This window comes from Rissa tridactyla, chromosome 8, assembly GCF_028500815.1.
Source record: "Rissa tridactyla isolate bRisTri1 chromosome 8, bRisTri1.patW.cur.20221130, whole genome shotgun sequence".
NCBI lineage: Eukaryota > Metazoa > Chordata > Aves > Charadriiformes > Laridae > Rissa > Rissa tridactyla.
In genome coordinates this window covers 41,715,588-41,742,594 of record NC_071473.1, presented here as the reverse complement: position 1 = coordinate 41,742,594, position 27,007 = coordinate 41,715,588, and the positions used below count along the sequence as shown (strand labels likewise).

Below are 27,007 nucleotides of genomic sequence, written 5' to 3'. Positions count from 1 at the left end.
CATCATGTATCGAATGTTTTGTTCATTAAAAAAGCCATTGCCTTTTGTCCTCTGCACCCATCTCTGGATGTACCAGCACAGGCAGTTCTATAGGATATCCTTAGTTTTGCTCCAAAAGTCCCAGCTCAATCAAGATACTGAAGATCCCAGAACAGTTTGTTGGGAAAGGTTCTCTGTGCTTGGATTTGCTGCAAACTTTATGTTATAGTAAGCATCAAACATTCCTTTTGTTTATTCAGTCAAGTGGAGTAGGTTTACATCTTGAATCTAAATACAGACTATGCAGAGGGAAAAGCAGTATTTAAAAGACATTTATTTTCAAATGGTCAAGCTGTTAAATATGAAACTACTGGATTACACCTTAAATTCTTACTCCAGCTGCCTTGGATCCAGACTGTGAAGTCAACCTCCAGGATCTCCTCCAGGGACCCACTGAAAGACCTGGGACAGGTGACAGCTGGAGCCAGGGAAAAGGGCACATTGGGGATGGGACAGCAGCACACATGGTTGCAAAAAGGGTAATGCCATGCTTTGGAAAGTCTGGTAGTTTACAGAGGGATGACTATTGCTCAGAGGAGGGCTTTACCAGTCCTCAAATCCACCCAGGAATCCGAGTAAGGAAAGGGCATCCCTTTCCTCTTGACTGGTGACATCCATGTCACATCTGTTAGAAGCAAGTGGTAGGGTCACTCTGTGAGTTGACGCCCAGGAAAGAAGGACAGACGGAAAGATTGTTTTTGAAGCAGGTCCACTTTTAGGACATTAAACTGCAAGATAACGATGGGTTTCTTGAAGAGCAAAAAAATTCTTTAGAACTTCATTTGGTGCCTGTTTTAGCCAAAGGCTGCACTGTTGTGTTATTTTGTGTTTAAACATACCCTACTCTGACAAGCCATTGAAGTCTTTAAAGTCTTCTCATCTTTATTGCAGACAGTACTTTGATCTCAATGCCAGAAAAGGTCAACACAAGAACTTCAGAATTAGACTTGTTTACATCCAACATACAATACAAATAAGTGAATGTGGCAAGGACATCCCAGGCAGATTAAATGAGGCTGTGTTTTCCTAGTTCTACTTAAGATGTTTTTGTTTTTGCCAACCATTGTGCAAGTGATGTCATCATCAAATTCAATGAAATTCGCTTATTGAAGCGCTTTCTCCCTCAAAATGTTTCATCAATCATAGCCCAGAAGGGCTCTGTCATAGGATAATTGCAACTTGGCGTATCAACAAAGAGCATCCAAACGTCCTCAGCTTCCTTATCTATACAATGGGCAGGGATGACAGCCATTTTATTAGCTGAGATATTGTTACCCCCATCAGATAAAATAGTGTGTTTTGTTGCTTTGATGTTTTCTGTCACCATGGCAGAGCTGTCTTTTTCAACTGCATGTTTAAAACACGACTGCGGTGGCAGCTTATGTTTCTTCACAATAACACTGCCTACAAACATCTCACAGAAAAAGGCAAGCAGTGCACTAATTGCACTTTATCAGAAAGAGGTGGGAAAAACAAACGGAGCTTCTGCCGCAGTTATTTCTAGTCAAGACATAATTGTGGAGTCATCTCTCTTGTCTGCTTCTGGTTCCTTGAGGAAGGAAAGATCACCGGAGTGTGAATTCCCTCTGAATGGACAGCCAATTGAGATTCCACCCAAATATGATTTCAACCATCCCTGTTCTCCTGCCTCCACATATAGTATTATTAATCTACAGAATATTTAGTGGATTAAAATAACATTTAGAGTAACTGCTTATATTTAATGCTTCTCCACAATAACTACAACTATTACAGCACTCAGAAATACGTATCTTACTTCCACATGCTTGGTTAGATCATGCAGACTTTGAAGGCTAACAAAAAAAATCTATCATGCAGAGCAATATGCAAACCCATTTAATTTTCTATTTAAATCCTTCCTGACAGAGTGGACTTTTTTTGAATTTCAAAACAGCAAGCCTGTTAACCAAACTCCAAAGGTGGAAAAGTCTGCTTGTCGATACCAGGCTTATCTCACTGTACTATCACTTGGGCAATAATTATATGAAGTGCTGTAGACACAATTTAATAATTCAACATTTGCCAGCTGCTACTGAAGAACTCCCATCTATACTAAGCACAGGGAAGGGCTGTGGAGTCTCCAAAGCACTGCATGACAAGCACGGTCCACATCTCTTATGTCAGTAGGGCTGTAGCATACCGATTTCTGCTGAGGGATGTTGTTGGGATGATAATGGGAACAGCACAATTAGAAGTCATCAGCCCAGCAGGAAATCTCATCTTTGGTGGCTACTCAGCAAGAGATTGCCCCTGATAAGAAAGGGCAAAGTAGGCAAGTGTAAACTGTTCTGGCAAGTACAGGCACTTCTGTTGACCTTTGTAGTTCCGCACATACAATATGCCTCTAGAGAATCAAGAGACATTTTCATCAGTGCCGAATCCAACATAATGACACTCCCCCTCTCCCCCAGTAATTCCCAGACAAAAGAAAAAGTGCATTCTGACACATTTTTCCAGCTCTATGTTTCTCTTTCTTCTTCTGGAAGGCGGATTCTGCTCCTTCCTTTACACAGTAGTATTTTCCCTGATTTTCCACCTCCATCCATGCTCCTCAAGTGACCTACACAACTGGAGGTTGTGAGTTGGATGCACCCTTGGAGAGGTGACCTTGAGAGACTTACAGGTTTCATTTTCGTTTATTGACTTTCCTATGGACTGTGGGTGAAAGTCAGGGGAATCACTTAACCTGCCTTTGTCTCAGTTCCCCATCTACAAAGTCCTTCCTTCTACCTTGTCTGTTTTGATTTAAACAGACCAAAACTCCTAAAGACCACATGTGCTTCAATAGCAATATGAACTCATTTGGCACTTTAATCCTGTTTGGTTAAGTGTACAGCAAATCATGAATCCTAAGAATGAAACAAACTGAACCCTCCTTTCAAGCACTGCTCTCCAGAATGTTTTTACTTTGGGTGAAGGATGGTGCAAGAATAAGATGCATAGTTAAAAAGGTACCTTATTTCCCCACTAAAAAGGAAATTCCATCATGGATTCAAGTGGTTGGGAGATTTAACTTTGAATACCCTTTCGATATCGCAGAGAAGTTGGACATTGCATGCACTTGTTCCTAAGCCCTGCGGTGTTCTCCTTGCTTGGCCGTGGGGATGGTCTGGAGGCACAGAGGGGAGCGCTCCAGCCCAGTCAGCAGATGCCCTCCTTGCAGCCAAACACTTCCCTACAGCAAAGCTTCTTCTGTGGAAAAAGTTACCTAGCATGGAACTTAAAATAAAAGTTGTGGCCCAAAAAGAGGCTTGTGATAGCCTGTTTTGAGCAAAATTACTTGTTACTTTTAAGCATCAATGGGTAGCCCAAGGCTACAGTGCTCAGTGCTTTAGAAATGCCTCCAGTATACGAAGACAATACTTTTACAATATTTAGTATTTTTTAACTTAAAGCTTTAACTCCTGAAGTCACATTAACAACTCCAATACTCAAAGCTTATACAAGACTCCTTGCAACAGAAGGCACCTATTTTAAATAAAAGAAAGTCACATATTTTTATGTTTCCAGTTTCCTGGTTTGCAGGGTACACGGGTACATAGGATCTGATTCACAGACATGTAGTTTGGCAACAAAGTTTCTGCAAATCCAGCAGTCCTACTGCTTCTCTCACAAAATTCTTTGGTTGTCCAACTTTGCATACACACCCTGGGCATACCACATATCAGACCACTTGAAAATGAATAACGGATTAAGAATTACATAATTGTGTTACCTCATGTTGTTGACACGTTTTTAAAATCCGTCTCGCAAGAGTTTGACAGACGATAAGGTAACAGTAAAGAGAATAGGGACTAGCAAATTGTTACTGGGAAAGTCAAGGGCAGAGAATTACTAGTTTAATTATCTGTATACATTCCTTCAAACAACAGCTACTGCCACACTTCAGACTCACAGCTCTGACTAACGCCTACTGACAGGCTTAGCTCATGCCTGCCTACCCGCTTCACAGAGACAGGAACTATGTAGAAGTCCCACCTTGCTGTCTGCATTTAACAACATGGAAGCACTTACCCTTGCCTGCCTTCTTCCCCCCCTTCCGCTGCACAGTGCCACGATGCCTGCCTACATCCTGAAACAGACTGTCAGTGGAAATCTCAGTGCTGCTCCCACTTCCTTCCCTTTTAATAGCTAGTTCAAGAAAGAGGTAGTAAATTGGCATCTGGAGTATTGGGGCCCAGGAAACTACTCAGCTGCAGTTGAAATCTGGTGCGTGTCAGGTGTGACGAGTTTCGGGAAAAAAACCCAGAAACTGCCACAAACGAATTGCAACTGCCAGAATCACAGCGCGGTGATGAAAGGGGCTCTTCAATGAACAGAGTGCTCCTTGGCCACTTATAAAAGATTATTCAATTATCTAATAATTAAACCTTTAGATAATGAAATATTTTTTAAAAGGAGGAGGGGAAAAACCAGTAACAAGGACTTTGCTTGAGCAGATGTAAAACTGACACATCTGCCTCCCTCGATACTAGCAAATTGGCTCTTTCAATATGTTTCATTTGTTCTCCTGCCAATTGCTGATCTCATGTCAATTTACTCTCAAACTTGGAAGAAAATTAAATGGTTTGATGACATATTGGTTTCTGTATTTTATCTTTGAAATGCAAAATATATATTTCAATGATCTTAGAAATGTTTCACATCTTTGAAATTTTTGCAATTGTAAGATGTTGGGCTTGATCCCCATCCGGAACATAAGGGCATAACTCCATCTAACTAAATCAAGCTAGGCAGTTTATCACAGCTGGTGATCTTGTCCGTAGTTTTTCCACAGATTAACACAGAACATGTCATATACTTATTGAGAAATATGCAGTGTGAAAGGGGGCGACCCCTTATATGCTTTAGGTATGCTTGAAAATGCCTATACTAGTTGATTGCCTAAAAATGCTTCCTAATAGCCTTAAATACTCAAAATGAAATGACGTTAACTGTCATCACAGCAAATCACACTGGGAAAGAAAAACGACAGCAGCATTAACTGCATCGGCCACCTGCTCTATAAAGGTTATTAAAATGATGGAAACAGTATGTTGGCTATGCCATACATGCAGGCTAAAACCCCCAGCAGGTCCATATCCCATGCTACAAGTCATAATTTATATGCCTATAACTTACACCATACTACAATTTATACAACATTTATCAAAATGCCGGCTGGAGAAGACTGGCTACTGATGGGGTACTCTAATTCCTTGCTCTGTGGCTACTTACTTCTTTAGTCATGTCTTGACAAAAGGATTTTGGCACCAAAAGCGGGAGTTTGACAAATGCGCATGTTGTGCTCCCTGTTACGCTTGGGACTGCCTTGTCCCTCCCAGCAATAAGCAGCCCAGTCTATTTTTTAGCAATGCCCCTATTTCACTGGGATCTCTTTGCCAAGGGGATGGGGTCCTATAAACCTAATATGGTTAGCACATGTATGGGGACCCCTGCTGTGCTCAACACAGCTGCAGCCACTGTTATTCAAACACGGGAAGAAGGAAAGGAGAAAGAGAAGAGGTAGTGGCAACGTCCTCTTCATCGGCAGCGTTTTAGCATGCAGGAGTTTGAAGGCAGCCCTGAAGAAGCACCGTAATCACCCAGCTGCAGGCAGTACCTGAGCAGAAACGCACCCCATCCCTCCTACTGAAGCTATTCCAGTTGGCAAAAGCAATTCAATCACGCTGAGCACATGAGCACATCTCTCCAGCTGGGCAGGTAGCGTCTCCATGCGGGAGTCTTGATTTCAGGTTCCTGCCCTAGGGATGCCTAATGTGTTTTATCCAAGAATTGTTTAAAGTAAAATAATCAGTCATATAAATGAATGGAAAGAGGCTCATTTTCAGAACTGCTGCCACTATGTATGGCCAATATAGATGAAAGTGCTTACATTTAGGCATTCTTGACTGAAAACAATGGCTTCCCTCTCCTTATGCTAAGTTTACCCATCTGTAAAGCAGACACATTACACTTTACCTAACTCAGAGAAATGGGATAATACAACTTTGGCAAAAGAAAGGCTCCATCACATTGCTTTACTAGACATAAAAAGGTAATATGAATATATGATTTTAAATCAACATTAAGAGAGTGTAGACTCCAGGACATTTCTGATATTGCTTTGGCTGGATAATGTAATTCATTTTCTAACAGGTCTCTTGCCGTGCTTGATATTCCACAAAGCCAGCCTGTGTTACAAGATGTACATAGCTAATCTGCTGAGAAAAGAAATCATAAACAACGCTTTATCCTGCATTATTTTATTCATGAGAGCATTATTCCATTCCGTGCAATCCTGAAGTATGGGTTGGATCTGGGGATCATATAAGCCATGCTGACATACCCCAAGTTAGTCCGCTTTAAACATTCTTTAATTCCAGAGGAGGAAGGTGGTGCAAAATATTTAAGGCTGTTGTATCTGCTTTAAAACTTCCTCCTGTCTTTTTTGCTGCACCCTGTTTTTTTTCTTCCTTTGTTTTTGCATAGTTGCATAAGGAAAAATCTCACTACGCTGTTCCCCGTACTTTGCTAAGTGAGTAGTCTGAGCAGGGTATTAACTGCAGTGGCAGTTAGTTTCCAGGATGGAAGTGGCAACAGCTGCCTCTGATTGTCCCCAGCACGGGAAGTTTGGCTTTCGGAAGCTCCCAGAGCAGGCACTCAGCACTGCAAGAAACAGGAATCTCTCGAGCAAGTTGATGTTGTTTTTTTTCCAGGAGCTGGACTGAAATTTTCATCGCATGTACAAAGCGTCCACACATTCCTTACAAATTAGCCATCACATATTTTCAGTAGCGTTGTTTTCACAGCATAATCCTTAGTGATATACAAAAGGAAACCTGTTATCTCTTTGATGAATGCGTTTTAAAGTCCAAGGATAAGTGTGGGTAAGAGACACAGAGAAGACAGTGAAGATTTGCAGAGCAGTGACAAGAGCTGGCAGAAAGGAAAACTAGTTTCTTTAGAAGTGACTTCTCAGGGGCCATCTCCCAATATAATTTAACTGTACAAATCCACACTTGTGCAGTATATATAAATTATATACTAAAACTTCATTAGACACCATCCCTAGAAATTATTTTAGAGAGGTGGATCCCAAGGTCATGCAGACATTGACCAGAAGATCTCGCTAGATCAGATGCTGAGAGCTGTCACCCATGACAGTCCTGGTTACTAAGCCACTGTTAAATGCCTGTCTTGTCACAGATTTATTCTCTATGTGCTTGAAACTGAACCATGTCACATATTTGGCAGGAAATGTAATCCCTCCACAAAGAGGATTTGATCCTCAGTGTGATCCTGCAGTTCTCAGGTTAAGCCAGTGCGAGGTCTGTCCGTGTATTTCCATTTTGAGCAGGGGACAAGCCACAAACATGGTGTTACGAGAGCAAAAGCTCCTGTCCCCAATAATCCACATGGCCCAGATGGCACGAGAAGAAATGGGCTACAGATACAAACTGCACAGTGCACAAACAAGATGCCTACATCTGAATTCACCCAGAGAAACTGCATATTTTTTTAATTGTTTTCCAAAGCCCCAAGTGGCATGCAATGCAAACAGTGGCAAAAGAATTACTACGAAAGACAGCAAGGCATGGCTCCTGGTTTGAACAGCATCAGACAAAATCACTGAATGAAAGACAGTTTACGGATCCTCCCTCAGACCCAGCAGCTCCAGGAGTCCCCCATCAAATTGTTTTCCACTGTTGAGACTGTCTTTGACTTCCCCTGCTCCTTTCTTCTGTTCGGATCACCGTGGCAGTCCTCCTGCCCCTCCTAACAGCCATACCTTTCTGTCCTTCCTCTCTGACCCTATCGCCTAGATTATAGCTCGTTACAGCTAGTCCCATCGCCGCCATTCCTCGTGGTACTCCCCACATGTGACGCCCCACTGCTGAAGGGAATGCATCTGGGATACGCTGCCCTCTTTGCCTTAAAACCCTAGGTGTGAATCTCAGCAATTCCTGAAAGTCTTCCAAGGAAAAGGAGAAGAGAGAGCGCGAACCTGCAGTTATCTTCTGGTATGATTGCTCTCAATCTCTTCTAAAATAATGGAATAAATATTATGAGCGTAAAAATCATCTGGAACAACAGGGGAACCATGACAAATAAGTAGTTTGTATTTTCAAAGAACAGATCATGCCAGACAAATGTAATTGCTTCTTCACCATTTTCTGGGTTAGCGTATGGAAGGAAAAGAGCGCCTGCGATATATCTGGGCTGTAGTATAGCATTTGATACAGTGGCTCACAAAATCTTATTAGAAAAATAATTTGTATCGTCTTGGAAAAGAGTGCTGTCATGTGGATTGAAAACTGGCTGAAGGAATGTAAACAAAGGATAATGAGTCATGACAAACAGTACTGCGCTGAGCTGTGAAGAGGCATCCAGTTGGGTTGCCACAGGAGTTGGTGTTAAGCCCAGTTTTATTTTACATATTTATTAATGCTCTGGAAAAAGAGATGAACAGCCTGAGAATTAAATTCACAGATGATACTAAATTACTAGATGTTATTAACACCAATCAGGACAGAGATATTATACAGAGGGAAAGCAGGGAGGATAGGAATGGGAAGAGTCAGTGACCAGATTTACCTATGCAAATACGTGAGGGAGGGTTTTATGTCCCAGCTGACAATAACAGGAGCCCACTGACAGACCAGCCAAAAGCAGTTTACATCTGGTCTGTCAAAGGCTGGAGCAGAGAAAAAAAACAACAAAACCAGCTAGGAGACAATAATTAATTACAATGTTTCCCCCAAAAATCCCAGAAAAGGCTTCACACTCATTTTCTAGTTTCGATAAATACCAACGTTTGGAAATTTCTAAGATTTTTTCTGGTCACATGCTATAGAGTAGCATACAGCAATGTCATACAAAGTCATCTGTCTTCACATCACTATATTATGTTGCTTTTCTGAGGAGAAATCAATGGCAAAAATCTCACCATTTTCTTTGTATGCCTTGTTTACTTGTGCTATTAACATGAGGAGAACAGAAGTAGTACAAACTGACACAGAGATCTACCACAAATTTCACTCTCCACAAGCAACTCAGCTCCCCCAAACTGAATCTGTTTAGAGGTGCTAAAGCAAAAACAAATTCTCTAGCTATTTGCAGCAGCTGCCTAATAGATCCCACATTATAGAATGAAAAAAAAAAAGATTTATTTTCAAGCACTATCTTCCGTGTGCTGTAGAAGAAAACCTGTGGAAGTATTCCATTGTCCTAATCTATTTTAGTGAAACTATGTGCATAGTGCTTAAGTACAGTACATTTTTATTTATTTATTATCCACTTATAGACCACATTTGTATGATGAACTGGATATAGAGCTGAATTTTATGAATTAAGTTTTTGGACATTTTCTATAGATTAAAGGAATTGAGATGGTTTCAATGACTTTTAAAGGTACATAGGCAGTATGGTCTACATATGTGTGTGCATTTATACTCTTTCCCTACTACTTTACAGCCCAAGGAACAGAAAAATCTAAATAGACTGTAGGTCTGATGAGATTCTTCAGTTCAATTAAAATTTTGCCTCTTAAGATAACGTATTACTCAAAATGAAGCCAAGCAAAATAGATAGGAACATCTCACATGAAAAGGCTTCTGAATACTTGCCGCAAACAAAATATTCCACAAGACCTGCAACTGTTGAGCTGCCTTCCTACCATTTATGTCTTTAGTTTCCTTGACTTTGGTGGCTAGGGAAATGCAAGCTCAAGGTCAAATTTTTTTCATGGCTCAATCCAAAGGAAAATTACCCTTGCATGTGGTATATGTGCATTTACAGTGTAACTTTTCACATCAGGTTATTTATACAAAAACTTTTCAACTTTTTAAAAAACTTTTTTTTTTTTTCATTTAGTGGAAGACAACTGAGTTCAAAAGCTACTGCTGATAATCACACTTCAATGTCACTCCCACAGAAAACCTTAACACATCAGCTAAAATAAAGCCACCCATTAAAGTTTTTATTATTCCGTACTTTCCTTCCTGGCTGGTAAAGGTTGATACGGAAAGGTTGATATGGAAAACCGGAGAAAAATCAACCTGAGAGGGCGTAAGTAATTCACACAGAGGTGCCTTCAGGTTGTTTCAAGATATGACAGAGAACGACTTCAGCATCGGAGTGAAGACCACGTCTGGCTCCAAGTACAAATCCGGAATGCTTGAGGATCTGGTTTCAGACACTTAGCATGGCGCAGAGCAGAGCCCATAAATGACTGCTGTGAGAGATGAAATGCATCAGCCTTCTGAAATATCTGTCACTGCCAGTGGCCACTATTTTTTCATATACGTATCCCCAAAAAGACTGCTAAGGGAGCAAGGTTAAAAATTTCCAGGAGGAGTTTAGTTGTAGTAGTATCCAAGTAAATCTAAACTTTGGGTTTGCACAGTGCTATTACTTGCATGACATGAAACAGTAGTGCGTGGATGCTTTATTTTTGAAGGGAATGTTACATCTCGTAAAATTCTTAAGACTGGCAAGGGAAAAATCCATGCGCCTGAATTGCATTTGATGAAAACCGGTGTAGTTACTTTGAATTTAGGGAATGACTTTCAAAGACGATAAAAAGTCGTTTCAATGGGTTTTACTATATCATAATTTTCTCTTTTGTCTCAAGAACTGAACACATCTTTTCTGTGGAATATTTTTAGAGAATTCCTCTTCCACCAAAATTTGTGCAAAAGTTAAACCCAAATTCGGCCAGAAATGTTATGCTGAGCTTGTTTCTGGCAGCAGTCTGGCAGCATCTTTGTATCTGCACAGCATTGTGATTATCTCACAAACTCACAATACTTTAATTCTGAACCATACTATTTTCCATAGAGGCAATATCCTCAGTGCTAGTCTGAATGCTCTGAATGTTAAGTGTCTGGCTCTGGCTGGATTCTCTACATTTTCGGTCCGTGAACACGTAGCACATGGCCCTTGATTACTACTTTTAAATTGATCTGTGTCTGCTATGAAAATATATTGCTTCATAAAAGTCTTTCAGAGTATCAGCTTCCAAATTAATGATTTTTCTCTCAAGCTCTGACTTTGAGAGCTTACAGTACAGAATCGCGCAGTCCAGCTACTTGAATCAAATTGAAATCCATCCATCTGCAATTCAGATCCAAATTCTTTCAGTGCTGTTGGCTCATCTCTAGGTAAAGAGCAGCTGTTGTCCTGTTAAAGTGACTGTAAATAATTCTAACTTCAAGCTTCAAGAGTGAAATTCACCCTGTTTCACTGGGGACCACTTAATCCCCAGGATGTTCCCGGGTTTGGTCTTCAGCTGGTGGGAGCTGTAGAATTCTGCTGTAACCGACCGAGCTGTGCCGCTTTGCCCCGGGTGAAGATCTGGCCCTGGCAGAGTCAGTGCGGGAAGGTGGGATGCTGCGCGCCCTCGCTGGGTGCAGAGTGATGTGAGGGGTCATTACGCTGAGCCAGAAACCCTGACTCGTTATGCTAATTGCACAGGGTGCTCGCACCCATATACTCCAGGTGAGGAGATGAAAAAGGCCAGGGTTTCTTTCTCCTGCTGTGACCATTTCTCATTTTTCACCCCCAATGAGCCTGTTACTGTGCTTTTTTGGGGGTTACATACGTTCTGTAGCGCGAACAGTACCACACCAGAGAAGGACGTGTTTACAGCAGAGATTCAATAAAGTGTCTGAAGGAAGAATTTTCCGCTGAAAAGAGATGGGCCTTAACCAAGAAGGAAGGTACTTGTTGTTAAAGCAACTATATCAGAATAGCAGATGAATCACGATGTGATAGCACTATTTGAAAGGATGTTTTGAATGGAGCTGTCAGCAAGTATTTTAATAGCAAGTCTTCAATTTCTCCTTTATGGGGTTTTTAACCACCAGGAAGAAAACCTAAGTAACAAGGAGGGATTTAGGAATTGTTTAGTGTTTGGCTGTTCAAAGAAAGAAAAAGAGCCCTCCACATGCATTGCAGCTAATGAAAATTGCCATTATGTTTTTTTTCCTCCATTTGCGGATGTTAAACACTGTAATAATGCCAAGTCCTTATGATTTTCTAAATCTTCTCAATAAGGAGGATATTATCTACTTATTTAATTACCGAATCTCCGACGGCAAGGAGTTGCTACCACCAGCAGCTCCAGCTCGTTCACATAGTTCCCCTCCCTAATTAAAGGGTCTTTGCAGTTAAAAATAAAGTAATAAATCAATCAAAAGCCCAAACTGCCAACAGATGATAGGAAAAAAAAAAAAAGCACTTCAGGGACAGATTTTCAATTGCTCAGCACCCACAACTGGGATTATTCTTTTGAAACAACTCCTTTGGGCACCTAGGATAGAGCCAGACAGTTCAAAAGTGCTCAACAAATATTCCTTTGGAAAATCCACCCCTAACTGTGGCTTTGTGTCCTACAGCCGTTGTGGCTTGCAAGAGTCAATCACAAGTCACCTCCCTGTTGGAGGAAAGTCATCAGCATCACCCCTTCTGCAGGAAACTATAATAAAATACATTACTGTAGTCATTTGTGCTCCTACCATTGCTTACTGTGGCAAGAACAGAGGCAGCAGGTATATCAAGAGACTATTTTTACCACACTGCCAGTGCAAGCAGCAATAGCCCTGCACTTGGATTTCTGTCGCAGCACTCAAAACCAGACGTCCATATTGCAGCACAGACCCCTTACTAGTTTGAATATCAAGTTCAAACTTGAATGCTGCTGTCTGCGTGGTATTCCTTGAGGGTAATGTGCCATTGTCAGGGTAAAAGTTTTTCAAATGTTCATCAGTCTAAGGCCAAAACTCGAGTAATAATTCAAGAGCACTTTACAGATAATAAAAACTGCAATAGCTTTCTCTGAGATTAGACAATACATCCCAGAGCACATACCTCCCCTCCAACAAGAAGCATTTGGTGGTATTAGGATACTACCTGTTTATCCAAGAGGATGTACAAAAAGTTCAGTTAACAGTTCTTTTCCTTGCAGTCCACAGCTGCGTAAATATTATCCCAGCCTCTCCTTTGACATCTGTCTAAGCCTCAGAATGCGTGTGCAAAATGAGAAAGCGGAGCTCAACAATTCTCAGCCCACCACCGTGTCCCGACACACCTATATCATAGAATACAGAATAGTTTACCCTGTATCACAGAATCACAGAATCCTTTAGGTTGAAAAAGACCTTTAAGATCATTGAGTCCAACCATTAACCTAGCACTGCCAACGCCACCGCTAGACCACGTCCCTCAGCACCACATCTACACGTCTTTTAAATGCCTCCAGGGATGGGGACTCCACCACTTCCCTGGGCAGCCTGTCCCAACGCTTGAAAACCCTTTCAGTGAAGAAATTTTTCCTAATATCCAATCTAAACCTCCCCTGGCACAAATTGAGGCTGCTTCCTCTCATCCTATCACCTGTCACTTGGGAGAAGAGACTGACCCCCACCTCGCTACAACCTCCTTTCAGGTAGTTGTAGAGAGCAATTAATATCTAGCTTCTCCTGCAAGAGCAGTGATGCTGTGATGCACTCCTGAAGTGACCTCATTTTCTAAAGACAGCTTTACTAAGAATTTCCTTGATTTTAACCATGGACTTGAGTATGATGAAAGCTTTGCAGAATCAATGTACCAAGATTTGCATGACAACTGTAAAAAAGCAGCAAAATCACAGCTCTGCATCGTTTACAACTGCTACCCCACATAATTTCTATTTTGATTGGCCCAGAAGGAAGAAAAGCTGTATTAAGTTTCAGAAACTTCTCCTCATCTCTGCTTTCAAGTCAATACACTTTCGAAGGCTATTTGCCTTTCCCATTTTCTCTGCAGTAGTTAAGGAGATGAAATTCTTTCTGTATGCACCAGATATCCCTTGCACAATGGGACAGAAATATTGATATTTTTATATTGCACAGTGGGTCATATTTATGAATTGATGCATGTTTCATCATCGCTCTAAATAATGAAATGTTTTGGATAGGTACAAAGGGCCCAAATGTATTCACCTGCATACCTCCAACTTCCACTGATGTCCCCTCTGAACTTCTTACAGGCTGAGTTTGAAAAGGTAGAGCTTCCTCAGGATCAATGCTACCCACGAAAATGATTTATTGAAGAGAAAAAGTAAGGCAAAGCCTCCACTGTAATACAACTTTCCACCTACTCCTTTCCCATCACCACAAAGAACTAATGCAAGGCTCAAAGCTCCTATTTAAGCCCGCAGAGGTTGGCTGAACTTCTCTTTCAGTTCATGCCAACATCCTGAAGAGTTTCTCTGGCATTTTTTAAGGGCCTCTGATGTTACAGAGATCAGTGACAAAGACCTTCACGTGATGCAGAGATCACTGCTGCAATAACTCCCTGTCTCCCCATGGCACCCCTGGCACAAGCTGTGAGCCAGGGCTGTGCTCCCTCAGCCCATTTGAACTTCGGGGATACCCAAAAACCATCACAACATTAGGAGAGCAGTGAGGATCACTGGACTCTTTCCCAACCTGGGGCTGAACATGAGAAGAAAGGGCAACGGTCGTGGGAACGGACCTGCAGCATCTCTGTGCAGATGGGGCAGGGGAGAAGCAGTGGTCTCCTGGTGCGGGCTGAATGCACCTTTTCCCTCAGTCTTCCTTTGGTAAACTTCTGGGAATGAAAACTGCAATACCTCAGCCTAATTTCACATTCTTTAAAATTGAGATTCAGACACTTTGCCACAAATAAATATTAAATATATAAACATGCAAGTCACCATCTATGCGTATGTTCTCCCTCGCTGTAACTTATGTAGATTGCTGCCTATGTGCATAGCTTTCATTACAAATAAAACATAAAAGCCAATGCATATCCTGAAGAGCTATTTTTCTTTATTGCAACACCATTACATGAAGCCTACTAACATAAACAAAGATTGGACTCGGCTGTTTTTGAACAAATAACCATTTATTGTCAAGGCTTTTCAGGAGCTTTCATTTTCCTTTTTGAACAACATGATCCTGTGCCAAACTAACAAATGTGTAACATTAAGTAATAAGCAAAATAATGGGACACCCTGCCACACTAGTTTATAGACAACTTTAGACTGTCACAGTTGTACAAGTCTAAGCTAAGACAGAAACCCAGTTAAACAAAGCAGACATATTAAATCAAAGACCCACCAGCGGCGTCCCTTGGGGTACAGCTGCCGCTCCTGAACGCTACAACTGGCCTTTCAAGAGGGAGGATGCACAGGAATAACAGTCCAAGGGCAAAGCAGCCCACGTGTTGCTCTCTCCTCCCTGCCGCTGGAAACGCAGGCAGTGGAGCACAACCAGAGGGCCCTTTCCCTGTATCATCCCCTGGCACAGCGGCAGAGAGCAGCGGACGGAGCTGGCTCAGCCCTAAATGAGCCGCCACGCTTGCGCTGGGCAGACCAAAGGCGCATCCCTCGCGCCTCTGCCGTGCCGACCTGCCCGCTCGCTCCGTCCCCGCGCGGCAGCGGGTGAAGCTCTGGCCCCTGCTGCTCGCTGAATGTTAATTCCACCAGAAGTCTCCATTTTGAAGTTATCATGAATCTCTTAAACTTAGCCCGAAGTAATCACACAACAACCTATCCATTAGACAATGAGCAGAGATTATTCAGCTTCCTTGTACCACAGCGAAACAGCAGCTTCCTTCCTGCCAGTGACTGTGGTTGTGATTAACGGCGCAGTTCAAGGTGAAAGAAGAATGCGGTTCCAGGCATATATGGCTTCCTTTAACCTCAGCAAAACACGGTGCCAGATATTTCAATTAGTGTGTACCAAGGTCACAAAATCAATTTCTTATCGCCGAAAAACACACATACTGTAAATTTCATTTTCGAGCCATAATCTCTAAATTAAATCTGTGTACCTAAAAAATATACAGTGCAAAATTGCAGTCCTTCAGCCCCCTCCTCCTCCTGCAGCCCAGCAGCATTTTCACAAACATCACCTGGCTTTGTGCTCTATATTTAGAGCACAATGTTTGGTTAGATTCTAATCTTCTTGGAGAACGCCATTATCTCTTTCTTTGGCAAATAGAGGCCCAAAGTGTCAATTACCTTCTTAAACTCTTTCATACACACAGGGCTGAGCGGGGTTTGATATTCTGTCTGCCAACAGCTCAGTCGGCAATTTTTCACAGTCATACACGGAAAGATTGTGCAGCAGCATATCATCCTAGATAAATTACACATTTCAAATGAGGTTACAGACAACTTCACCACTCCCAGCCAGTTTATTCTGGAAGAGGAAAACAAACAAACAAATTAAAAAAAAAGCAAAAACAATCCTAAAGAGAAGACTTTTCTACTACTGAACTCTATGAATTATTGAACAGAGACAAAAGTGAAACAAGTTTGCCAGATTGGTGGGATATTATATGTAAACCAATGTAGCTGCGCTGCAATTACATCATCATCTCTTATGTACGTAATTCCTTACGATGCTTTCCTTGTTACTTGGAACTTGTTACTAACTTTATAGCCCAAAGGCAGCTGCAGAATCTGATAGCTGTCGCAGGCTCTGCCCTGTGCAAACCCAGGTACAGAAGATGTCTCAACGAAGTGGAATTTACGGAAGCAATTTCTTTCCAAAAAATGCTGGTCTTGCCTTAACAAAAGCAAATTCCAACTATGCAACCACAGAATGAGTAAAACTGACAATTTTGAGATTGCTTTACATTTTTTCATAGAAAAGGTTGCTTGTTATTCACATACCCACTTATACATAGGTCTCTGCGTACACAATTGCGTGCGTTTAATATACATGTATGAGTATACATGTTCTGGAAATATCTTCCATCCTTTCACTTCAAACCAGCAAGTGAGAAGAATGTATTGTTGCTGTTGGACCTTTTGGGACGGCTTCAGATGCTGGAGATACAGGAAGTGAATCATATCTCTGGTAAACACAAAGTAAGCAGACTCTGAGATAATAAGTTTAAAGCTCCTTAAATGAATTTTCCCACATCCTCTAAACATGTAACATATTGATTGATTCTCACTACCAGAAAGCAAGATGAAAAGAATATTTTCTCAAGAAAGGAAATTAGCATAATTTGGCAAGGGTTAAAACACATTTTGAATTAAACAAATAAGAAACCATCCATATGCAGCTGATCAGCTTGAAAGTTTGGGTACATTTTTGAGAGAGACAAATAACTCTTTTCTACCACATCATCTACACATATTTTTAAAACTCTTTTTAGATGCAAACAGGACTAATTTAAAAGAGAGACTGGATACGATTAAAGATGTAACAAGAGGAAGTTTTGTTTCTTCCTGGCCCATTCAAAAATGCATTACTGTATTTTAGTCATGCTCAAAGTACCGTTTCAAGAAAATGTAAACAAAAACCATGGAAAAAAAGGCAGAGCTGCCTTCCCCCCCCCCCTTTTTTTTTTCCTCCTTTCTTTTTGGCTCAAATCTGTGAACGTAATAAATCTATGATGGGCTTGGTGCAAGGCTTATTAAAGTCAGGGTCAGTCTCACAAACGGTTACAGTGGGCTGTACCTCTGGCCCAGGCGAACTGTGTTTTCTGGCAGCAGCAAGGCGAGCTAGCCCTCCGAAGATTTCTCTCCATCTTATCCAAACGAGAAACTGGAAGGGATTTTTTTTTCATACGAGTGAGAAAACTGTATTTGGCACTTTGAATGCAGAAAATGCTTTGAGTCAAAACTTTACGGACTCAGCCATTTACAGAGGTAAGACAATTGGAGTAAGACACCCTCCGCTGCGCCTTATTCAGCAGGATCGTATTGTGACTTCACATATCCTGCATTGCCTTCCCTCTGATTAATGTTCTCGTGCATCACCAGGCACACTCTCCCCTTTCAAATTCCCGATCTACTCTTAAAAGCTTCAACTAAAATAAACTTTCAATAGTAGCTAGTTACAATAAGCAATTTCAGTTACAAAAAGTAAAGTCAACTCTACAAAAACCGTTTTGACTAGCAACATGAGCCAAGGGTATAGCTATTTTCAGGGACATGAACAACATAAACGTAGCTCCGGCCTTTGCGACTGGAAGGCAACCATGCAACAGCTGGTTAGTCCCCAGCAGTCTACATACATCATAGCCATCAAACCCTTCCCAAATTCACAGAAAAGTGTAACATCTTGCACATGAAAAGGCAAAAGCCACACATAAAGCCGTAGGTCCCCAAATGGCCAGGAACCTGCTATGTTAACCTGCACATTAACACCCACGCTTTCCCAGGCAGGTGGACCATGGTGCACCAGAATACCAAATCCTCCCAGCTAATTTGTCCAGGCTTTTCAGTTCCATGATCTGCCTACAGGTTTAATCCAGAACGTGGGATGGATCAAGACACCTCAGCTGGGTAACATCGCACAGCTCAGCGGTCAATCTCTACACTTTGAGAAAAGGTGAAAAACATTCAGCTACATTATGAGTGATGCAGCTGTGGAAGGGAAGAAAACCTTCTGTCCCCTGGAGAGGAACCCTGAAGGCATGGGCTTAATTAAATATAATACCTACATACGCAACAAACAGCATTGGGCCTCCTAACGCTCCTCGGTTTCACCAAAAAGCCAGGCACCTTAACCTGGAGTAGGAATTCTGAATTCGCAGATGACTTCTGCCCTTTCACACACCCCACGCTCTGCTTTACCACGCTCCACCCTGAAACCATGTAAAAGATCCATCAGAATTTTGAGGTAAAGCAGCAGAGACTGTGAGACACAGGAGGAGGGCGGGAAACAAAGAAGGGTGAGGGATGAGCCCAGAGGCCATGAGCAGCGTGTCAAAAGGGCTGGGAATCAGTGGTCTGCTTTGTCCTCCTGCCTAGCACATCCCAAGTTTTCGAAGCTGTCACCCACTGTGTTGAGCCCTGTTATTTGTGTTTGGCTAAAGCATATCTTTCTCCTGCTGTGCTATGCTAGAGCAGCTGCAATTTGCCTTTTTATAGCTTGTGGTAACTGATAGCAGTGAAATGAATTTAGGAAGTGTGTGGACTGGATCTTCCGTATCAGTGATTTCAGACTATTTGGTAAACACAGAAGTGACATCCAGTGATGTATGCCTGCTGGTAACAAAAAAAAAATAAATTCTCCTCTGGTGAACCAGCATTTGGATTAGATCATTTTCTATTGAAGGACACTTCTGGATAGAACGAAATGATTATACACAGTGGTTTCACAGGGCCACGTTAATTTGAAAGGTAAAAATTCCCTCAAAACTATACACCGATTGGGTGCTGCAGAATGGCAACGGTGACACCAGTGAATCAAAACAAATTCAGTGACTGAAATAAAAAAGTTGATGGTGGGACACAGCGAGATCACCTTAGAGCAAGGAGATGATGTCTCCCAGGAAAGCTCCTTTTTACAGCTGGCAAAAGGCAGAGAGTCGGTTGCATGACCCTCAGTAAAATGAGAAAATATGTTTGCGTTCAGATATTGAGCAGGCTTTCAATTTGATTCAGCTGCGTTTACACAAATTGCCCCATGTTCTAACAGGGATTCTGTATTTTGATATAACACACTGCTTTGCACTGATGTATTTTTTGCCTCTGAAAAATGATAAATCCTCCACTTCAGAAAAAGAGTCAGTGCCTTGCTTCAGGACAAAGTTTCACTGACAGCCTAAGTCCCTGCTCACTATTTCTGGAAGAGCTGTAACTATTTTACAAGTAAGACTGATTATTTTTGCAGTATAATTTGCAAGTGACATTTACAAGGGAATATTGTGCAGGGGTATCTGGGAGGGATATTTTGTTCAGACTTTTCCTGCTTGCCTGCCTACCCTCCTGGAACAAACAGCACCGCTTCATTTTCCTTCCGTATTTTGCAAAGTTAAAGTAAACACTGTGATCACACTGTTTACTTTAATTTCCTGCAGTGTGCCAGCAAAGCAGCAAATTGGCAGTCAGCAATCAAGAAGCAGCCAGTATTGAAACAGCAGAGCTGCTTAGGAAAGCATCAATGATGCCAACTCATTTTTCCCTCTGTTTTAAAAATAAAATATTGGCTTCTATGAAGTTTTACTTCCACCCCAATCTTCTCTAAAGGATCTGAAATTTTGTTTGTTTCCTTTAATTTTCTTCTGGAAGAAAGCTGGGACTATGAGCAACACCTAATTTATATGGCTGACTCTTTTTATATAAAGAAATGGATTTACAAAAGTGGCAAATATACGCTATTTATCTGTAAAAAATCCATGGCATTTTTGCACAAGAGGAAGTTAACTTGTCTATAAATAAGTCTTATCTGGATATATTTTTATTTTTATGCCAAGAGCTCTAGCTATGCTACTTCAATTAGGTGTATGATAATGTGAAGCTAAAGCCTCATGCATTATATTCAGAATACATATGTGCCCAAGAATGGAGTCCGAAAAGGCAAACAGTTACATTTTCAGAGACTGTTCTCTCTCATCTTCTACTACATAAAGCAAGGAAATAAATACAAAAGAAGAAGTAAGAAGAATGGGACAGTATTTTGTACCTCAGAGGTGTAAAGCTTGACAAGGTGACTCATTTATGGCTTTCTGGAAGATACTGTACAGAAGGAATTTATTGCTGTGTAACTTATAATTCTGATGTATAAAAGAGGCCAGATCCTACAATCAGTTATTCTCCTGACTGTGTGCATTCCTGCACATATTCTTACTGAAGACAGTGAGATTATGAAGAGGATTAGCTTTTTGTTAGACTGGCCAAAGTATGCCTTCAGAAAGTCCAAAACATGACCCAATTTAAAGTGGTTGAAGTCTTGTGGGAAAGATTGTAAGAGGATAATTATTTTAAAAGCCATGACTTTGACACCAGGAAATTAAATTCATATCTATATGTCTTTATCTATACACAGCAAATCCAATAATCTTGAGCTCTCTGCAGTCACTTAGCCAGCTGGCAAAGGCAGCAAAGTAAAAACTAACAAACCCTATTCCTAAGGTATGCTGACATCAGTGATTCATGATTCATCAATAACGGTGCTAGGAAATAAATGTAACAGGGCATTATTGCCTTTTGCAGCACAGTAAACTCAAGGGAAAATGGCTAAGTGTATCACATTGAAAAGACAGAGCTAGCAAAGAAATAACTTTTACAAGTATTTAAGAGGTGTTACAAGCAAGTGAAAGTAGAGAAAAAATGTAAACCTTTTAAATACGATGGGAATGTACCTATAAATAAAAAGGGACACTTTTCCAGCTATACAATCTTAAGAGGAGTAACCTGAAAACTAGTATTTTTTTTGTTGTTTTTGCAAGGAGAAAGAATTTGAATCGCTTGTTCCAGAATAAAACCTCAAAACCACCACTGTTCTGGTTTAATTGTCTGCCAGGATAAGCACAATGAAAAAGTTGGTTCTATGCTATTCAAAATTATTAATGTTGTTGACAGTAATTACCACTCTCACAACCCATCTAAATAACTAAAAGGGCAAATATGTAAACACAACGTACCATATATACTGTTTAGAAAATGCCTGTATTGGTACATAATTGATGATCTCCTTTGAAGGTGACTGGACTATCATTGTAAAAGGCTAAGATTATTAACTGAAGAAAAATGGGTAGCTATCTCTAGAACAGCAGATACACCTGCCGCTTCCGCCACACAGAACAGCACGATCTAATACATCATTAAACAACTGAGGCTTTGCTTTACATTTTCGTAGTTTTAAACTATTTATAATAGGGTTTAGCCTATATTTCTAATCCTTTTTAGAGCCTACCCAATTAAAATTCTGGTCACTTGTTTATGCTATTAGAGGACTACTGCACAATATTAATAATGCACCGTGTAAGATGCTGCTCTAGAGAAACGTCATCTCTCTTTCGGGGCCAACAGCCACACAGTTCCAACACCAGCTTTGCTGCTTAGCTGGAGGGTAAGTGACTTTGGTGGCCGTTGAGGTATTTTACCAGAGAAAACGTTGGTCCCCTGACGTGAGGCTTCCTTCAAACCATTGCCACTTAACTGCAAAGCACCACAAATACATCCAGTAGCTGGTTTGCCTGGACTGACATTGGACATTTTATTTTAAAGACTGAGTTTCCAAACACCGATATAACTCTTATTAAACAACTAATTGATTCACAAGACTTGCGAATGTATATTTCACTGTACTGAATTTTCTTTAAATTTGCAATAAATGTTTTTAAGACTTTTGAATGTAGGTTTTCCTAAGAAAATGCAGGAGAAAAAGAAAGTAAGAAAAATATACTTTAAGAGAAAAAAAACACACGGAAGGTAAGATAAATCCATCCTCACACAAATGGATTTAATAATGCCATAATGGGTACATATATAATGGATGGATTTAAGAACATCAATAAGGTCAGTGAAGAACAGGTAGCTTTACTGTAAATTTAATTGATGATTCATAATCACAACTTTCTAGAAAAATACAATGACAATGCAGTGGATACCAGGTCCTGGTAGATAAGTAAATGCTGGTTTGATTTGTTCCAGGTAGTATTGGTAGTAATTGACTTGTTTTTCTTCTTTCTCTGCATTATTCACAAATGTAGGCCCTTGACTCTGCAAACATAATGTGCACTTAACTTTCAAATCAACCAGCTTACTCATGGTAGTAAAACCGAATTAGTGCAAATACAATACTAGTGTGGTGAAGGCCATTTCTTCTTGTTTTCGTTTGAGCAGCTCAATAAACAAATAATGACTGACCTATATTTATGGCAAGGTTAGCATTAAATTCAAGAAATATGACGCCTGATGGAAAGAAGAGGCTGAGAGAACAGCGTTTGCTTAGGCTTAAGAAGCGAAGGCAAAGGGGAAATCATATTGCTGTCTGCAACTACCTAATGGGGGTCACAGGGGTGTATAGAGGAGATGAAGCTAAACTATTATTAGAAACGTACAGCGGTAAGTGCACATGAGAGGCAAAAGGTACAAACTGCATCAAGAGAAATCCCAACTAGATATCAGAAAAAAGTTTTCAAAATTATGGTAGTCAGACACTGGAACAGTGGCCCAGAGAGGTGTGAGGTCTTTGTCCCTGGAGATACTCAAAACTCGGCTGGACAAGGGCCTGCACAAACCTCTCTAAGTTGAACCTGCTCCAAGTGGGGAGGTGGACCAGATGGCCTCCAGAGGCCTCTTCCAACTAAATTATTCTATGATTTTTGTGATTCCCTATTGTTTATCATTTTATCCAGCTATATTTCTCTCTAAGCTTCCCAGCTGCCCAATAGGCAGCTATCTAAGGAAAAAAGTCTTTGCGTTCCAAATTTTCCTGAATCAAGCACACTTCCAAGTACACCACGGCAAATGAGTTATAAAAATCCAAACTAAAGGTGGACCAGTTACCTGTGCTCATACCAAACTGAAGTGCCTCTGTTACTGCTAAATTTCCCAAGATGCGTGAAACACAAACCTGACCAAACAGATGGTTCATATTCACAACTACTGCTCAGGACACTGAAAACCGACAAGATTCATATGGATTTCAGCCTGTCTGCAGCTGGGCATAGCTATGTCTAACAGTGGAAATCAGTACTAGAGCTATTCATAGTGGAGGACAACTCAAAAATGAATGCAGGGAAAATATCCTTTGCTTTGGATGGAAGATAAAGCCATCCAGAGGCAGACCCCTCCGTTGGGTTTCTGGCATATTTCCCTTGCAAGCAGCTGTAGTGGAACAGTTAACATTGGCCTCACATGCAGGCATGTTTTTGTGGCACACACACCTCCTCAGTCTTCTGGAGGAACCCAGGAGCTGTATTATTTGATCATGATCAGCTGCTGGGACGAGTGGCTCTTAGTGCAATGTGTGTGTGGATGAGGTGTGAGGGCTGCAAAGTAGCAGTCATGCCAACTCCAAGCTTCAGAAGTCCTGAGTCGCAAGGGAAATTGCCGAAGCTAAATTAGAGAAGATACATCAGCATCTCTCATGGAAAAGGAAAGTTGGAAAACAGTTCATACTCAACTGAGTTGCACGGTATGCGATATTAAAATACTAGGCTGAGAGGAAATTGTAGAATTTCTCAGAAACTGCTAAAGTTTTTGGCTTTGAGAACACGTTAGTGTAAGGTGTTGTGACATAAAGTTCAACCCTTGAGCGAATGGTCTCTTGAGTAAGTTTTTCAAGCAAGCATATAACAGAAATGCATATAGGTAAAATCTGTTTACCGTAACAGAACGTTAAGCCATTTCCCGTATATCCTTGGGAGCAATAGCAGCCTGTTATCCCACCCTGAACTTCACACCTGGCGTCTTTGTGGCATGTCATGTTGCAGCTGGCAGAAGTGCAGCCATAGTCCAGCAGACTGGAAATCAGAACTGGAACAAAGGAAAATCAGACTTGTTTCTTTATCTAAAAACATCATTCCGAGCTCTAAAACCAGATCTGGGCAATAGTTATCTATAGAACTGGTGTATTCCAGCAAACTTCACATCATCACAGACTCAGCTATATTGCAGGATGGGGCAAGGGCCATCAACTACAGGGACTTTGGTAAAACTGCCCAGGGGGTAGGAAATAGCAGACACAGTAGATTAAGAACTTGTGTATGTGCTCAACCAGTATAAAATTGGTAAACAACACAGAAGCTACTCAGTGATCTGGGGAAAACATTTGAAAGGCTTTCAAAGCTCTCTAGTACTTTCCAGTAAAGCACGGACTTTTATTTGCGCTCCGAATTATGTATTGAGTATAATCCAAACTGCCCTATACACAGCAAGTGAAAAACACCAAAGAGGGTCCCCCTGATCAGAGTTTTCTGTTTTTATAAGAACGTCCATATCTGTGCAGCTAACACATATGCATGGTCTGAGAGATTAAAATGACGTCACAGCATTTACAGCATTATGACATCAGGGTTTAAAAACTTATCCAAATTATTTAAAGTTGATCTCTTAAAATACTATTTCCATGTTATGAAAGGCTTGTTTTCTTTTTTCCATCCACTGGATGGTTCCTAAATGGTATAACTGCTTTCCCATGGCATGAAAGCACATGGTTTTCAACACGAAGAAGAAAGGGATATGTCCGTTTGAGAAAACTAACAGCTCATTGAATAATTATACATATGCTGTAATAGGTTAGAAATGAGGCAGTTAACTCAGAAGGGAAAGTAAGGCTTTTACTTTGTACTTTATAAATTGGTAGCAGGACATAATGAAAGTTGCAGAACACAAAGACCCTTTTGGATGTTGCCTTCCCCTGCAGTTCTGCTTTTCCTTACCCAAATATTATTCTGGATATTTGCTCGCCTAGTGTTACAATTACAGGTTTCATTGCTGCAGGAAATCTCACTGAGGCATTGTTTTCTTGGACAAAGAAAAATTTCATAAAAAAACCCAGAAGTCTAGAAATTACACACAATTTTTTAACAATTATATATAATCCAAATAAATTTAGATATCACCACGTTTCATCTTTTCCCTCTGTTTTTGAGAGAGGAGACCAGAGACTGTCTTCCAGAGATTAAAACAGAAACCTGTGGGATTCTGTAGTCATTTTACCCCTCATAACACGTGAAATCTAAATATCTCCCAAACAGATGGAGAGAGGAAAAAAAAAAAAAAACAAAACCCCAAACCCACAGAAACCCACAATGTTTCTGTTTTTTACAGAACAAAACCCACAGCGCGATAAAGACTGGCGTTTGTGGGATTTGGTTTTTTGCGATGATCCTAAACGTGCAATTACCAAATCCGGTAGCAGCACTGGTTAAAGCTACGGGGACGTTCAGTCCCGTGTACCCAGCAGCTTTCCACCATCTCCAACACACACGTTTCTCCTTGCCAGCCCCTACTCCCTTCCCACCTGCCCCCCGCTCCCCGGGGAAGGAGGTTTCACCTACCTAGGAATGGAAGCAGTCTCATTGGTGATGCCGTTGCTGTGCGGTGCCTGGTGCAGACCCCCTGTGTCACAGAAAAAAACTCCCTGCCTTAAAATGTATGACCATGTGCGAAATATGCACACATGCCTATCAGGAAAGCGACGTTCTGGTGCAGGTGCAGCTCTGACACTGCCCTCTGTCCCGAGCTTCACGGTTTCCAAAAGCTCCTGAGAGTCACAGGCAGGACAGGAAGGGTCAGAAGGGGCTGAGGACTTGGTCTTCTGGCAAGTAGGGAATAAATGAGATGAAAATAAACTGGAAAGTAAAAGAGAAGCAGGAGCCTGGGTCTTGCAGGGGATACCGGAGAAGATTCAGGGGTGAGTGGGTTAGAGGAAAGCGGGTTAAAGGAGCTGCCTGGGAGAGCGTCTGGAGCAGGGGAAGGATGAAGATCCAAGGGGTGAGCCGCAGCCTGCTGGCAGAGGGAGCAAAGGAGCAGCAGAAGGACGGTGGAGCAGATCAGAGAGAGTGAGGAAGAGGTGGATTAGTAACTAGCTCAGGGTTTACGAGCTCGGAGGTAACGGTCTACATGCTTCCTTCCGCCTTTTCCTGGTGAGCTGAGTATACGTGAGCCCCAAGACCCATATTTTCTGGAGACAATCTTAGCTGACTGCAATTTTTCTTCCTGTTGCTTTCTTTGGTTTTGAGATAGATCCTTACTGCAGACAAGCAATGTTGCTTTAAGGGTAATGGCCTGTGAGGAGGTACAGGAAATCCACTGAACTCTGCTTTGTGAGGAAAACAAAGATGTATAGGCAGGGAGGAAAGAGGCAGGAAGGCAATTGTATGGCTGGGAATCTCGGGAGCCGAAGCAGACCAAGTTTCTGTGGGTTCGTGGGACTGAAACGGTGTTGTGTAATAGGACTTATTCAATACATCCAATTTAGTACAGTGTTTGGCATGCCTTTGTGTTAAACGTGAGGGCAGTTCTATCCTCATTATAGCATCCTCATTGACAAGACTTCAGCATGTACTTATATTATGCATGCACATGGCAATACTTTCCCTCATCTTGTTACGGATGACATGCATACTGTCACTTCCCAGCTTCCTGGAGATGACGACTCACATATTGAAGGATTGTAAAGCTAAAGCATTGGTGTATGCCTGTCCTTACAGCTGAAAACAGAGACATGCACAAACAGGCATGCTGCTGGAAGAA

General features: G+C 41.3%; 1 protein-coding gene across 2 annotated transcripts in view; it reads right to left on the bottom strand.

Moving 5' to 3' along the window:
* The window catches only part of ADGRL4 (adhesion G protein-coupled receptor L4), a 78,160-nt gene extending 51,623 nt beyond the window's left edge, over positions 1-26,537 (bottom strand). The window contains exons 1-2 of one of the 2 annotated variants that reach the window (XM_054211661.1): positions 25,810-26,537; positions 24,134-24,283 (exon numbers count right to left, since the gene is read on the bottom strand). In XM_054211661.1, coding sequence (XP_054067636.1) covers positions 24,134-24,283; positions 25,810-25,831 — 172 coding nt within the window. In that variant the 5' untranslated portion in view covers positions 25,832-26,537. The remainder of the gene's footprint in view (positions 1-24,133; positions 24,284-25,809) is intronic. The other variant, XM_054211662.1, reaches the window with a different exon arrangement.
* Between the last annotated feature and the right edge of the window lie 470 nt (positions 26,538-27,007).